The sequence below is a fragment of the Heterocephalus glaber genome, unplaced genomic scaffold (assembly GCF_053883595.1).
Source record: "Heterocephalus glaber isolate CG9 unplaced genomic scaffold, H.glaber_assembly_v1.0 deba00000122, whole genome shotgun sequence".
NCBI classification, from domain to species: domain Eukaryota; kingdom Metazoa; phylum Chordata; class Mammalia; order Rodentia; family Bathyergidae; genus Heterocephalus; species Heterocephalus glaber.
This window is the reverse complement of record NW_028258138.1, coordinates 27765466-27781667: the sequence shown is the minus strand read 5'-3', so window position 1 is coordinate 27781667 and position 16202 is coordinate 27765466. Positions and strand designations below refer to the sequence as shown.

The 16202-nt window shown below is 33.5% G+C and overlaps 1 protein-coding gene across 3 annotated transcripts in view; it reads right to left on the bottom strand.

Annotated features, from left to right (window-relative positions):
- The window catches only part of LOC110348635 (uncharacterized), a 161865-nt gene that overhangs the window by 40538 nt on the left and 105125 nt on the right, over window positions 1–16202 (bottom strand). For 2 of the 3 annotated variants that reach the window (XM_087213815.1, XM_087213811.1), the window contains exon 3: window positions 5567–5647. In XM_087213815.1, the coding sequence (XP_087069941.1) occupies window positions 5641–5647 (7 nt within the window). In that variant the 3' untranslated portion in view covers window positions 5567–5640. Of the gene's footprint in view, window positions 1–5566; window positions 5648–16202 lie in introns of those variants that run through there. The other variant, XM_087213826.1, reaches the window with a different exon arrangement.

Below are 16202 nucleotides of genomic sequence, written 5' to 3'. Positions count from 1 at the left end.
TTTTCTACCTTGTCAAACAGGTAGAATAAATTTGGATAGGAAGAAGAAAGAAAAATGGCAGAGTAAACACCGACCAGAAATTCCAGTAAAAATAATTAATAGGCTTTGTGTATTAAAGAGGTGGATTAAAGTGGTTTATAACCACAAGAAGATGTAATTTGTTTCATTAACATAGTTCTATGTCATCTGGTATTATGTGCAGAGTATACAATGTGAAAAGTATTCAAAGTGGGAAAATGAGTTTTTGAATAGACAAGTTTAGTTGGCCCATTGATTCCGGAAGTTCTACCCAAAAAAAGAAATGACTCAGAGGGGACACAAGACAAGGAGTGACCCAAATGAAGACTTACCTTTGTCTTCGATAACTAAGACAAAGAAGAATGGGAGATAGAGTCTTGAATGAGAGAAGATCACAATGGCCTTAAAAGGGGAATAAATGGAACAAAGGGATATACATTGAAAAGTGATGCCTTAGTTTCCAGAAAGAGAAAATTATTACTTTAAAACATAATATATGTTGCTCTATTAATCCTCAATTATTACTGCAAAGAGGAAAATATTTTTAAAGTAGCTGACTAGAAACTATGTAGAAAACTACTTTCAAATTAAAGATAAATATCTAGTTCTAAATCCAAATCTTCTGATTCTACTGTTTTCCATCATGCTACTGAGGTGAAATTTGCACATTCTTTTCAGATGCCTAATTTTGGTCAGTTGGATAGATAAGTTAACATCTCCAACACAGACTCACCCCACTGCTTCAAGGGGCCTGAATCAAAGTCATTACCCTTTTTCAGAATCAATACCTAAGGACGCTTCCAAGGCATCACAATATTATGTTGTTCTAGTTACAAAAGAAATGTCCTTTCTGAATTCCACAAGTGAGTGTGAAAGTGGGATTTGGGGTTGAATACAAAGCAGCATTTGGCCTATAAATATTCCCAAGACAGAAACATCACAACAATATTATAAGGCATACACTTACATAATTTTTTAAAAAATCATAACTCATATATCCAAAAGCGTATTATTATTTTAAAGTATCCAATGGAAAGCCTGTGTATTTGTTCTAGCAAGGCTGGCATTGCTCAAAACATTTTTTAGAGCTCATTTCGAAGATAATCTTGATTTCCTGTGGCATCTTTCTGTCTACAAGGTAATGTAAGGTAGATACTGCAAAAGTTTTGCCTGGATGTATTTACATTTTGTGAGCTGCTAATTGTGTTATAATGAATACTTTCCTGACTTTGAGATTAATTTGTTGTTTTCATTTTCAAAGGTAGTAAAATTCTGAATTCTGTTCTGAACAGAAAGAACAGGTTATATCCCTGGATATGTGTTTATGTTTGTGTGTATTTCATCACAGAGTAAAAGCAAAGATTATACAACATTCAATCATTTACATACAGCAGGAAGAAACATGTTGGTCTAAATACAATTTAACCTAGTAGTGAATAATTATGCAACAAACTTACAACTAATTGCAACATAAACTTAAAAGATATATCAAAATAAGAAATTTATCTAGCTCTTTCCATGTTTTATACAAAACTCTACTTTGGCAAGAATTTTAATAATCTTCATAGTATTAAATTATTTTATTATAGATTTTTTTCTCTTCAAAAATATTGTTTTATAACCTCTCTTATGCCATTCAATTGCCATTGTTAATATCTGTACATTTTATGCTTTGATTTGTATATTAGCCAGCTCTAGCCCATTCCTTTGGGGATGGGGAATGGAGATCGAACTCAGGACCTTGAGCTTTCCAGGCAGGCAGGGTACCACTGAGCTAAATCCCCGGCCTTTTCCCATTCTTGGGACAAAATATCTGATATCCACAACTTGAAGGAGAAGAGATTTAATTTAATTTTTCTTCATGGTCAGCTGTCCTGGGGCAGAAACATCATGGTGGAAGGGCAGGTGTGGGGACAAAGCTGCTCACATCGATGCAGCCAGGAAGACGATCATGGGAGGGTAGCGTCCTGTATAGAGATCCACCCTCCAATGGCTTCTCCACCTCCTCCATCTGTGCCCCACCTCTGACAGCACATGAGCTGCATACCTCAGTAGAATAATCCACTGATGAGCACTGTGGCCTCTTTGGAGGTGCATTAACCAATCAAGCTGACAATTAAAATTAACTGGCACAATGTGTATGGGAATTTGTTTAGTGGGTGCTCAAAATCAAACCCAAGGCCTTACACATAATGGACAAACATTCTATTACTGAGCTACACCACCACCATAAAGGAAATTTTTGATACAAAATATAACAAAACAAAGTTTTGCTTCAACTTTTAATACTTGACTGTGATATAAAACGATCCCTCTATAATTACATCAACGCATTTAATCTTATTTATTCACAATGTCTTCTACCACTGTGAAGAGGGCTACTGGCTCAGCTGTTTTGTAACTTCTATAATAATTGTTCAATAGGATATTATGTGATCAAATATAATCACAAATTCCTGAAGTCTAGAGAGGCCTGAAGTTTCACCCTGCTGTCTTTCAAATTTATTATGCTTATATCTGAATCCTTTGTCTTTCCTATTTAATTTATTTTCTAAATGATAGAACAGTTAAACTGTACCAAAGGCAAAAGTAGTATGAATACTACAGTGTACTAAAGTAAAAATGTGTAATAATGAGTCAAAGGTTAACAAAGAAATAGATGTGGCTGCAATAGAGTAATGCAATTATGGGCCAACTTCTCTTTCTTTCTACTGTATTTAATGTAGTTATTTTAAAGAAAACAGAAAAAGAAGACATTTCTCTGGGATATAGACTTTACAGCACGATCTCTCTATATCATTCTTATTGGTATTTGAGGCTGGATAATTCTTCGCTGGGGGAGAGCGAGTGCTGCCATTCTGTGTGCTATAAGGTGTCCACTGGCACCTCATGTCTGATCATTGCCCACTTGATGCCATTAACATCTCTCCTCCCTATTGTGTCAACCAAAAATATTGCCTACACCCCAGTGACAAAACCTTCCCTTTCTATTCTCCTTCCTTCTTAAGAACTAATACTGTAACATAACCATATCAGTATTTTTAAAAGTTTCTAACAGTGATGTTAAAGAAGAGGATTTACATCTTTGTTATTTATCAGTCATGTTAATTTAGTGTTTTACTACCAGAAGTTGAGTCAAGGGACTATATCGTAATCCATGTAATTTCAATTGTTATGCACTATGTTCCTGTGCTCCATTTAAACCGTAGTCCTGCAGTTGCCTGAAGTACAAGTAAGGAGAAAAATGTACTGATTGCAGAAAATTAAAATTAAAAATGGCTAAATTTATTTGCAGCATTTCATAGCAACAAAAGTTGATGTAGAATAAGTGGGTCAAAATTATCATAAGGAAAGTAACACTCAAAATACTTATGGATTATTATAAGCTAAACCAAAGCAAGAAACATTCAGTTAGATTTGGGAGACATTCCTTCCAGGTAGTTAAAGTATCATCACTTAAAAAGCATCCGCTAGGGCCGGATATTTAGCTCAAGGTTTTGGTGCCTGCCTCGCAAGCTCAAGGTCCTGAGTTGGATGCCTGGTACCAATAAATAAATAAATAATAAATAAATAAATAAATAAATAAATAAAAGCATCAGCAAGAATTACGAGTAGGCATGAATGCAGTGAGCACCTAATGAGACTAAGTCTTCTGAGAACTAGCCTGACTGAATTTAGGGCTAACAAACTTTACTACTCTTACTCAGATCTAAGATTTTAATAAGTAAGCAACAAAAAAACTGTGCTTCAAACTTCACTTTGACAACTATCAAGCTTTATGGAATATAAAGGTAACTCAGGACGAAGAAAAACTTTGAATAATAAACGTTGACAGAAAATGAATAAAAGAATCTGTAGTTGACTTCAAATTTCCCTGGCCAGATAGTATCTAACCAATAATTTTAAAAACTTACATATACCCACACTTGATGCTCATGAGTAATAAATAATAAAGATAATAATCAGGCTGAGTGACAAAGTATGGTAAACTCACTCCAACTGTGTAAGTATAAAACCAGTTATTCTACTCCCAACATTTTAGCAAGTACAATTTTCCACAAAAGGCTAGGTTGAACTGTGTGAAAGTTTGCAGGGCCTGGGAAAAGGAAATCAGACTAACATCAATAGAGTCTTCTACATGTGAGAGCCCTGGCAGACTGCATGCTTCTAGTGGAGACAGCAAAAGAGAAATACTGCTTTACCAAAGATTAGAAATAGCAAAATATGGCGCAACACTCAGATGTCTTTGCATCCATATCTTTCTCAAGTACTTAACTTATTTACTCTGTTTTATTTGAATCACAATCAAATCTTATTTGCAACTGAGACCTGAAAACCTTTCCTCAATGGCCTAATGCTTCTTTTTCAAATAATATTTATTTTATGAGGCATTACTCTTTTTCACTAATTATTCTTGGGTGCAGCATATTTTGTAACCACCTAAGAACACACTGATCCAAAGCTGAACATTATAAATAGTTATAATCACACACATCAAAAAGTTGAAATTTAGTGTGGGCTGAAGAAAAGTGGGAGTCACAGAGACAGAGTATGAGATTGGATAAAATGTAAAATAATGAGGAAAAGAAGTAATTTTTATGTATAAGGTAGGAGAGAGGAGCTATTTCCTAAGGCTTTTGGAGGAGTTGGATTTCCCACACTGAAGGTCTTAGTAGAATGGAAAACTGATACAGATTATTCTTCACTTTCTAGAAACTTCTGAAAAAGTGAGGTGTTAAAGCTACATGCACTTTCTGTTTCTCATAGGTAAATTATATTTTTTTATCCTTACCATAAGTAAGGATAAGGTAAAGGTCAAGGTAAAAGGTAAGTAAGGATAAAGTGAAGGTAAGCGATAATTTTTAGTAGCGGAATAGAAATTAGTTGCATAACCAAGGGACAGTTCCAAGGAGCTAGAAAAAAATACAAATTTAATGAAAAGGCTAATGTTACTCTGAGCTTCACTTAAATTTAAATTCCCAAACACATGTAAGCCCAGCCCACAAAACCAGTTTTCAAACTTTGCACTCCTTTCTCCATCCTTACTAACTTCACCCTTCACACAGAAACCTTTCTCCCCACTTCCTCCAGGTACTTCGAGTATCTCCAGGATAAGATTTTGTAAACACATGCCTGTGGCCAAAAGCACAAAGTTTTGCTGATCAATTGTCCTGTGATCACACAAATGGAACAAAAAGAAATACCTGTCACTAAATGCTAATCTGGTCATTATAAGGCGCTAAAGACACACCACAATCTCACCTTAAAAATATCATTTCCCAATTTAAATGTCTTAAGTACTAATTTATTTCTTCTCCAAAACTTCTGCCACATGTTGCTTTTATCTGACATTTAATATATTTCACTAATAATCCCTATCAAGCGTAAATGCCATCTTTAAACAATATGTGCAGTTCTTAATTAGTTTTCAAAAAATTCCTTATAAAGCAGAGATATTTATTCTGGGACCCAATTTGAAAATTTAATGACAATTTGATAAGTAACAGCTATTGGACAACTAATGAGAATAAGAACTCATAAATCTGACCTTTCTGTTCATAAAAATATTAACTTTTTCTTCATGGCAACTTCTTGCATCAAGTTTCTTGGGGTCACCAGACTTCAAATGCTAAAAGGACAAAAGAAAGAGACAGATGAGAACATCTACGAAATGGGAGTGGAACATATGGTGTCCATCTTGTCGACATACGGCTCCCTGGTATTGTTGCCACTTTTCCTGTGCTCAGAAAAGCTGGAATGAGCCATGAGGCAATCTGGTGTCTAGTCAGGAGAGTGCCAGAAACAGGTGGTGCTGACCTAACCCTTTCCTTCTGCCATAGTTAGTCCCAGCAAATCCAATACTCATCACCATCCCATTGCCCTAAAACACACTTAGATGAATCCAAGTGTTCATAATGGTTCATAAGAAGTCATGATGACTAAAATTATTGTCATTGTTTTTCATTTCTTTGTACTTTTAAAGATTGCATGATTTTTTTAAATTACAAGAAAATATACACATTTTGAATGTTCACTGTATGAATGTTGACAGTTGTAGACATCACATAATACCATCCAAAAATGAGCTATAAAACATTTCAAGCACACCAGAGATGTGATTCCTCATGCCCCTTTCTAGTCAATCCCCACTCTTCCGATTTCTATTGCTGTAGATTATTCTCCCTATCCTTGAATATATGGTAATATACTGTATGGATTCTTTTATATCTGGCACCCTTTGTGCAAAATATATATTTGAGATTCAGTCATGGAGTTGCATGTATTTCTTTCCATTCCTTCTCATTGTAGAGTAATATTTAATTGTGTGAACGTATCACAATTTGCTTACCCACTTTCCTGGATATGCATTTAAGGTTGTTTGCAGATTTTCTCTGAATGTTCTTATATAAGCTCTGTGTAGAGATGTTTTCATACCATTTGGATAAATACCTAAGATTTAATATATGACTAATATATTTAATTATTAAACAAATTGGCATTCTTCAAAATAGTTGTAACATTTTTTACTGCTAACGACAGTATGTCAGAAATTTCTCACATGACATTCTGGTTGACGTTTGGTATTGTTAGTCCTTTAACCGTTCCAGGGAGATTTAATGCATCTCCCTTATGGTTGGTAATGTTAAATATCTTTTCATAGGATCACTGGCCTCAACCTGCACAAGCTGTCTCATTCTCTTTGCAAAGGGTCTCTTCAAGACTTCAGCTCATTTAAAAAATTTGGCTGTTGACCTTTTCATTGTTAGCTTTTAAACGTTTTTTATACGTTTAAAAGGATGTGAGTTATTCACAAAGTGTAAGTGATAAGAATATTTTCATAGTCTGTAGTTTGCCTGTTCATTTTATTTTATTGAGCAGAAATTTGTACTTTGGGGAATTGCAAGTATTCTTTTACAGGTGATATCTTGAATTCAAGCTAATGAGTCTTTGCATTCCACAGACTCTCAAGGATGGGCTTACCTGTTTTCTTCTAAAAGCTTGATGATTATCTATTTACAATTTAATTTAATTTTTCATAATCTACCTCCCAATGTTTGTTCATTAAGTGAGATAGTGTTAGGTTCAATTTCTTTTCTAATGAATATCCAATTTTTTTGGTTATCAGTTGTTTTTAAAAAATATTTATTGAGATATTGGTACATTTTAGGTATTCATTATTATCACATTCAACATTAGGAATTTATACCTCTATGTTATATATCTTGGTTCTTATTTTTTTTCCCATTCTCCTGCCCTACCATCAACCCCTCCCTATATACATAAGCTTTGTTTCCATTTTTTTCCTTCTTTTCATTTTTTCATTGCCTTCTTTCATTTTCCCCACCCACCCACCATAGTTCCCTTTCCCCTTTGAAAATTTTCTTTCCATTTCACAATATCTGTTATACATTTTGGTCCTCATATACACTTTCAGTTTCTCACACCAGAGAAACAACAACTTAGTATTTACACATGTGTGTTGTATTTATTTCACTGAAGAGTATGGCCTCAATGTGCATCCATTTAGCAGTAAATGTTTCTAGTTTATCTTTCTTTATGGCTGAGTAGTATTCCATTTTATTAAAAAAAAATCCACATATTCTTTATCCAATCATCAGTTGATGGGCAATTGGGCTTTTTCCACAATTTAGCTATTACAAACTGAGTGTATATTATAAACATGGGTGTGCATATATATATATATGAGATATATATATATATATCTCACTGTGGTATGATGCTTTTAATTCTTTTGGGAATACACCCAGCAGGGGAATACCTGGGTCAAATGAGACCTCTAATCCTTTTTTCTTGAGGTATCTCCATACTGATTTCTACAGTGGTTGCAATTCCCACCAACAGTGGAGAAGGGTTCCTTTTTTCCCACAGCCCTACCAGCATTTGTTATTGGTTGATTTCTTGATAGCAGCCATTCTTTCTGGAGTGAGATGAATCTCGGCATTGTTTTCATTTGCATCTCTCAAATGACGAGTGATGTTGAACATTTTTTCATATGTTTATTTACTGCTTCCATCTCTTCCTCTGAGAAATGTCTATTCATTTCAGGTGCCCATTTTTGGACTGGGCCTTTAAATTGGGGGGGGGGTCTGATTTTTTAAAATTCTTTATATACTGTAGATAGTAGTCCTTTGTCTGAGGAACAGCTGGTAAAAATATTTTCCAACCTACATTGTAGGTTGCCTTTTCACTCTGTTGGTGTTTTCTCTTGCTGTGCAGAAGCTTTTTAATAAGATGAGTTCCCAATTATTGATACTTTGCACTACTGCACCTGATGTTTTATTCATAAAGTCTTTCCCTATGCCAATGTCAAGAGTTCTACCTAAACTATCTTTCACCAGGTTTAGTGTTTCTGTTTTAATATTTAGATCTTTGATCCATTTTGATTTTAGTTTAGTGCATGGTGAAAGATATCAGTCTGGTTTTAATCTCCAACAAGCTGAAACCCAGTTTTTCCAGCACTATTTGTGAGAGAGGCTATCTTTCCTCCAGTGAGGTTTTGGCTCCTTTGTCAAATATGAGGTGGCTTAGTATGTCTAGAGTTGTTTCTATATCTTCTAATCTGTTCCACTGATTTTCAGGTCTGTTTCTTGGCCAGTACCATGCTGTTTTTATCATGGTGGCTTTGTAGTATAGTTTCAGGTTGGAGGTGTGATATCACCTGACTTGTTTTTGTTGCCTAGAATTGCTTTTGCTCTTCTAGGTTCCTCCTGATCAAAAATGAATTTTTCAGTTGTTTTCTCTAGTTCTGTGAAATATGGTATTGGGATTTAAATTGGGGTGCATTGAATCTATATAACAGTTTGGGAAATATGGTCATTTTCACTATATTGGTTCTTCCTACCCAGGAACAAGGGATGTCTTTTCATTTTCTTATATCTTTTTCAGTTTTTTTTTCAGAGCACTGTAGTTTTCAGAGTAGAGGTCTTTTATTTCTTTTGTTAGACTGATTCCTAGATATTTCATTTTTCAGATGCTATTGTGAAAGGAATTATTTCCCCAATTTCTCTCTCAGTGAGACTGTTATTCACGTACAAGAAGGCTATTGATTTCTGAGTGTTAACCTTGTATCCAGCAACTCTATCAGTTGTTTAAAAAGAATTTTTCTCATATAATAATTTGATTTGCCACTGTGATTAGATATAAATATATCCTTGTATGTATATATCATATATACATATGTATATGCCTATTTCTGGGTTTTGCATCATTATATCAATTTTTTATTATTATGCCAGTAACATACTGACTTTATTAAGTCTTGAAAGCAAGTAGTGTAAATCCATCAATTTCATTTCTTATCAATATTGCTTTGACTATTCTAGATTTTATATATATATATATATATATATATATTTTTTTTTTTTTTTTTTTTTGGTACCAGGGATTGAACTCAGAACTTTGCACTTACAAGGCAGGCACAGTGCTACTGAGCTAAATCCCTGGCCCCAATACTTTATATTTTTGAACTCATTTCAAAAAATTCTGCTGATATTTTTATTGAAATTGTATCAAATCTATAAATAATTTTGGAGATGATAGACCATCTCAATAAAAGAGTTTTCCAAAAAAATAACAAATAAAAAAAAAAAATAAAAGACTTTTCCAATCTGTGAATATGGTATTTGTTTAGATGTTTTAAATTCCTTTCAGTAATTTTTTTATAGCTTGCTTATCTTCTATTAGATTCTTTGTTATTTGATAGTATTGTACAATTTTATTTATTCATTCATATTTGCAGTGGTGGGAATTGAATCCAGGGTTTCATGCATGCTAGGCAAATATTCTGTCACTAAGTGACACTCAACCCTCTAAATATTATTTTTATAATTGCATGTTACAATTGCTCAAAATTTATAATCAGAAATAGAATTGATTTTGAAATATTAATCTTATGTCCTGAGACTTTGCTAGGTTCACTTATTAATCTACTAGGTATTAATGTGTGTGTGTGTGTGTGTGTGTGTGTGTGTGTGTGTGTGTGTTATCTGGAACTTTTCTATACAAACAAACATGCCATCTATGAATAATGATAATTCTTTCTTTTTAATCTATATGTATTTTATTTCTTTTTCTAGCCTCATTTCACTTACAGAGATTTCACAACAATACTGAATACATGGGACAAGAGTCTTTAAAATATTTATCCACATATTTTTTCCTATTACTGTGTTTTTTTCTTCTTTTTCAAGGATCCTGACTTCCATGTTGGAAAATTTTTTTTAGTACAAAAAACCTTTTGCAATATTTGTTCTGGTACACATTTGCTAAAGATAAATTCTCTCAGCTTCTTTTTTCTCTGAAAAAATTTCATTTTCATTTTTGAAAGTTATCTTTACAAGATATAAAATTATAGGCTGACACTTTTTCTTTTAGCATTTTAAAGATCTTATGCTATTCTTTTCTAGACTTCATTGTTTCTGATAAGAAAGCAGCCATTATTCTTATCAGTGTTCCCCTGGACACAATTGCCTTTTTTGGTCTATTTTTAAGGTATTCTTTTTATTTTTGGTTTTGCTGTACCTAGGTAGAAATTTCTTTTTCTAGATTACACTTAAAGAGGATTAGTTTAACTTCTTGGAAGTCTTTCACTAATTTTAGAAAATTTTTACTCATTATCACCTTGAGTATTTCTTCAACTTCCTTTTTTCTGTCATTCCCTGGGACACCAGATACATGTGGATTTTGTCCCATAGATCTTAATACTCTAATCCATTTTTTTGTTTTTGTTTTTCTCCCTGTGTTTCATTTTGGATAATTTGCCAATCCCTTTCTCTGTAGTTAATAAGTACATGGGATGAATTCATTTCCCATATCATACATTTCATTAATAACATTTCCATTTGAATTTTGTAAAATGTCCATGTTTGTAATAAAATTCTTTAACTATTTAGAGATATCACTTACTTTTCAGAAAGATTGACCATATTACATTTCTTTCTCTTTTTTTTGGTACTGGGGATCAAACTCAGGACCTTGTACTTGCAAGGCAGGCACAGTGCCACTGAGCTAAAACCCGAGCCCTGACATTACATTTCTTGATGGATGATTCTAACAGTTGGAACATCTCTATTTGTTTCTATTCACTATATCATTTTTTTAATATGGGTTATTTTTCATCACTTATCTAATAATATTTTATTATATGGTATAAAAAAGGAACATTAATGACTAAAGTAAAACAACATTTAATATCACAGAAATATCATTAGCTTTCTTCTGTCAGAGTACAAGTTTGTTGAGTTGAATCAATCTAATCTGAAACCAATTGTTTGGACATTTTTTGTTTGAGATGGTGTCTCCTTGTGTTTCCCAGGCTGATCTCCAACTCATGGGTTCAAGTGATCCTCCTGCCTTAGTCCACAGAGTAGCTAGAACTAGAGCTGTGTGCTATTCCCTCCTTGTTTGAACATTTTTTTCAGGTTTGGTTGAATTCAGTAAATCATTGGCTTCAAATTATGTGTGAATGAGATCAGAAATTTCTTTGGTCATGTTTGGGAATTTTAACATCAGTTGTACCCTGGAGATTTCTTTGTAATTTTAATCCAGCCTCCATATTTTTGAATCATGGGAAATTTCTGCATTAGTCAGCTTTCCATTGCTGTGACAGAAATACCTGAGAAAATCAACCTAAGGGAGGAAGGGTTTAGTTTGGCTCATGGTATCAGAAATTTCAGTCCATCGTCAGCTTGGCTCCATTGCTTCCAAGCCTGTGGTGAAAGCTGAAAGTCATGGCAGTGATCATATGGTAGAGCACAGTGTCTCACTTCATGGTGGGCACAAGCAGGGTGGAAACAAAGGAAAGAGCAGGGAACAGACATACTCTCCAACCAGACCTTACTTCCTAACAGTGCACTCTGAAATAATCGCTGGCTTAATCCATTGGCAAGTTTAGTATCCTCATTATCCAGTCATCTTTCTACCTCCCACTAATGAGCACTGCTGGATTGGGTATTAAGCTCTCAATGCATAAGTCTCTGGGGAGCACTTCATGTATAAACCACAACAGTCTGTTTTTCTTTTCTTTCTTTCTTTCTTTCTTTCTTTCTTTCTTTCTTTCTTTCTTTCTTTCTTTTTTTCTGCTGGTCTTTCTTTGTTTCTTTAATTTTATAGGCTTTTTACTAATTTTTTGAGTCATTTTGAAGTTCTCTATATTTCTGCTAGATTTCTTGAATTTTAACATTAAACCTACCAATGACTGAGCTATGTTAAGTAACTTAACATTAAATAGCCAACATGTATATAGGAGAAGCACATGTGTTCTGGTTGAACTGGATTGAAAGTCAAAGGAAATTTTGCTTTAAAGAATCCGGTATTATTTCTAGATTGATCTCTATCATTCATACTTTAATCCAATATTGTGGAATCAATTGCTAAATAAGCAATATTTATATTTTTGTAACTGTAGTTCTATGTTCCTTTAAGTAAGAAAGTATTAAGTTAGTTTTATTTATTAGAAAGGATAGTGGAAGAACCTAATTAAATTATTATTTTTTAGCACCTAATTAAATTAAAAACTATGGATTTCTGAAATGATTTTATGATTTACAACTTTCTAGTGACCTTCAGAATCTTTGAAATTGTGACATTTTAATGCAGAAAGATGCTGAAAGGCAGGCCCATGTAAATTCACAAGCTCTGTGGTATAGCTTATAAGAAAGGTAGATAGGAGGAAAGTTCTGTGGAGTTAATATTCAGCATTACTCTATCAACCATCTGCACTGGTCACACAATCAGTATGTAACCATATAGAGCAACACATAGAATTTCTGTGCTCTCTGTAATGGTGAATTTAAAAAAAAAGAAGTTTGGATTGTTGAAATTCCTCCATATTCACTGCCAAAAGCCCATGATCCAGGAGCTAACATGTAATGATACTATTTCTGAAAACGGTATTGTAAGTAAATGTTACAGTCTTGCATACATTTCAGACAACTTAGCACTGAAGTGAAGTCAGGTCACCAATGGAGAGTTACTGGTCAATGATCCCATTAAGCATGTGAAAGGGTGCTCTATATTCAAAATGACTTCATCTTCTCTAAGGATAAAACCACCACATGATCCCAAAGGATGTATCCTTGTCCTCACAGGAACTCCATTAAAAATTAATATCTCAACCAATTACAATAAACTGGAAGGAGATTTCACTTTTATTGTGGTGAAACTTCATTATAATGAGAACACTGATAGGAAAAAATCTCAATATAGCAGGGTACAAGGTCAAAAAAAGAATTGAATACACTTGTTCTTCATCTCATTGTTTTGCAATAAGACATAAGAAAATATTTATGATCTTAGATTCCTTGTGGGATACCATTTGTCCATATTTGTCAAGCTCTGTACTAAAGGCTAAGTAAACTCTTAAAGTGTTCCCCATGAACTTGGCATAAATAAATTTCACTTTTGTAAGTTCACCTAAGGATGATGTTTGATATAGTATAGGCTGAGAATAAATTTATATCCTCCCCCTCACTGCAAAGCACACAAAGTAGCAAACTATTTTGGGCCTATGAAAAGTAGAATCACTGAAACACAGATTTTGAGGTATCTTAGAGAGATGGAGAGCACATCCTATCAAGTGTTCAGCAGAATAAAATGTATGAAATTACAGGCTAGAATACATGTAGCAGAAGCCAGTTGTCAAGGTAGATTTGAAAGTTTCTAAGCCAATGTCATCAATTCCAAGAATTAAGAAAAACACTTGAAACATTAGAAAGGAGTTATTTGGAAGACTCCTTTGGGAGGAGCAGCCTAGTCTTTTTCCTTCTTTTTTTCATTTTTTATGCTATGTAGGTTGAAACAGATAGCTACAGAAGAATATCAAAGGCTTACAGTGCCCACTTCAGTGAGCAATGAGAACTCTCATAATTGGGGAGAAACTGGAGGTAGCTTCTGGTAATATAAAGGGAACATGAATGGTGATTCTTAAACACAAAGATGTAAACAGCAAGAGCCTTTTGACATTTTAAGAAAGTCAATAATATAGAAACAAGGCATTAACAAAAAATAAATCCTTCTCCAGGAAAGAGTAAATAAAGCTAACTAAACAACTTGTAATACATGTAGAAAGGAATTGTCAATATAAAAGAAACTACTGGGGCTCTTGGAATTAAAACAAAAGATGTGAAAACATCAATAATTGAGCAATAAGAGTAGCAATACATATTTTGTAGTAAGTTGGGAGTTGAAAGATTCAGCTGAAAGTGTCTCACATCTAAAATATATGGATGGAAAGAGAAAAATATAAATATAGAGCTCAGTGACATGAAGAATACATGAAGAAATTCCAAAATCTGTGTTATAGGAATTCAGAATGAGAGAAATGAGAGAATGTGAGAAAGCATATAATTAGATAAATCCAATAAAAAAAATCATGAAATCTGAAGAAAGCATGGCTGTTCAATAAAACACTAAGCCAAACACTTTAAAAGAGATAAAGCTACATGCATCATTGTGAATTTTTAGCATATAAAAGATAAATAATATTCTAAGGAGTTTCAGAGAATAGCAAGTACTTTAAGCAAGCAAGCAAACAAACCCCCCAAATCAGAGTGCCACCAGCATAACTTATGAACATAACTCAATACTGGAAGGTAAGCAATACATATCTTTCAAATTAAAGGGGGGAATTTTAAAGCTATAATCCTATGCTCAGTCAAACTGGCATTTCAGTGAAACACAATACAATTACATATTCAGACAAGCAAAACCTCAGTGTTTGCCAACCTGAGCAAGACTTTCTTAAGGATAAACACCAAAAAATATGAAATGAGTCCAAAAAAGGGCACTTTATAGTATTGAATATACAAAAGAGTAGAAAGCAAATTTATCTGTCAAATTTAACTATCAAAATATAGTCACCCCTTAGTATCCACTTGCAATTGGTACCAGGCCCCCTGAAGATACCAAAGCCTGCAGATGTTCAAGTCTCATACAGAATGGTACAGTGATTACATAGAAACTATGCAATCCTATTACATACTTTAAATTATCTCTTGATTACTTATAAAGTATAAATAATTTATACTGTATTGTTTAAGAAATAATGACAAAAGGTGGATTTTTTCTAAATAAGTTGGTTGAACTCATGGATATGGACAAATCATTGTAACTGCTGATATACAGGGCAAAAACAAAACACAATAAAATACTAGGAACAGTAATACCAGTGACAGAAATACTAGTAACAGGTCAACTGACTAAGGAAGGTAGTTAATTTGATGAAGAAGAATTGGAAATAAGAGGCAATTCGTACCTTTATAAGGAGTGGATACAGATATTGATTAAGCCTAAACCTCAGAACATTATACATTTTTTAAAGTGTGATAAAAATTTAAAAGTATTAGAATAGGCCCTATAGTTTCTAAATCAGTATTTAAAAGATCTTATAAAAACATGAGAATTTGAAATGATCATGCTTCCATTCTTTCTCTCATGATTATGAGGTTGGTGCCAAATGCATTCATTTTCTGCCAAGAATGCACTACTTTTCCTGAAGCATTTTCAAGCTATTTGTGTATTAATTTATTATTTTACAATATAAGCTGCATCCTCCCACAATGCCAAGAATTTTCTGACAACTTATGATTTGCTGAAGCTACAAGAAATTATTAGATCTACCCAACCTAGGCTAGGCTATCATGTCTTTAACTTTCTTCAAGCTGACTAATTTTAATCAGTGGCTCCACTGCAGTACAATGAAAAAAAAATAAATTGAAACTCTCCCAGCCTAGCCATTACTAGAGTGTTGGGTCCTGATATGATCATCCAAATTTTGCGAGTGTTTGATCTACTCATTATGGTACAATCTCCAGATTGAAAAATATTCCCCTGGATGAGGAATGTATCTCATTATACAGAAACTAGTTTTCTATCAAGTCCATGTAGACACACACACACACACACACACACACATACACACACAGAGTTCAGAAAAAGAAAATCATAAGTAATTTCACTCATATCATAATATGCAATCATTTACAGAATTAGTTTAACTCTCTTCAGTTGATTCCATGAAGAGTTCTAGAACTAGAGTGGACTTGAAAGCAAAAATTTGATCCCCAAGGTACCTAGAGATAGTATACATTTAAGCACATTTTCCGTGCAGATGTTTTTTGCTCAATGACATAATTTAAAGGAGTTTTTTTAAAGTTTTGAGAGGT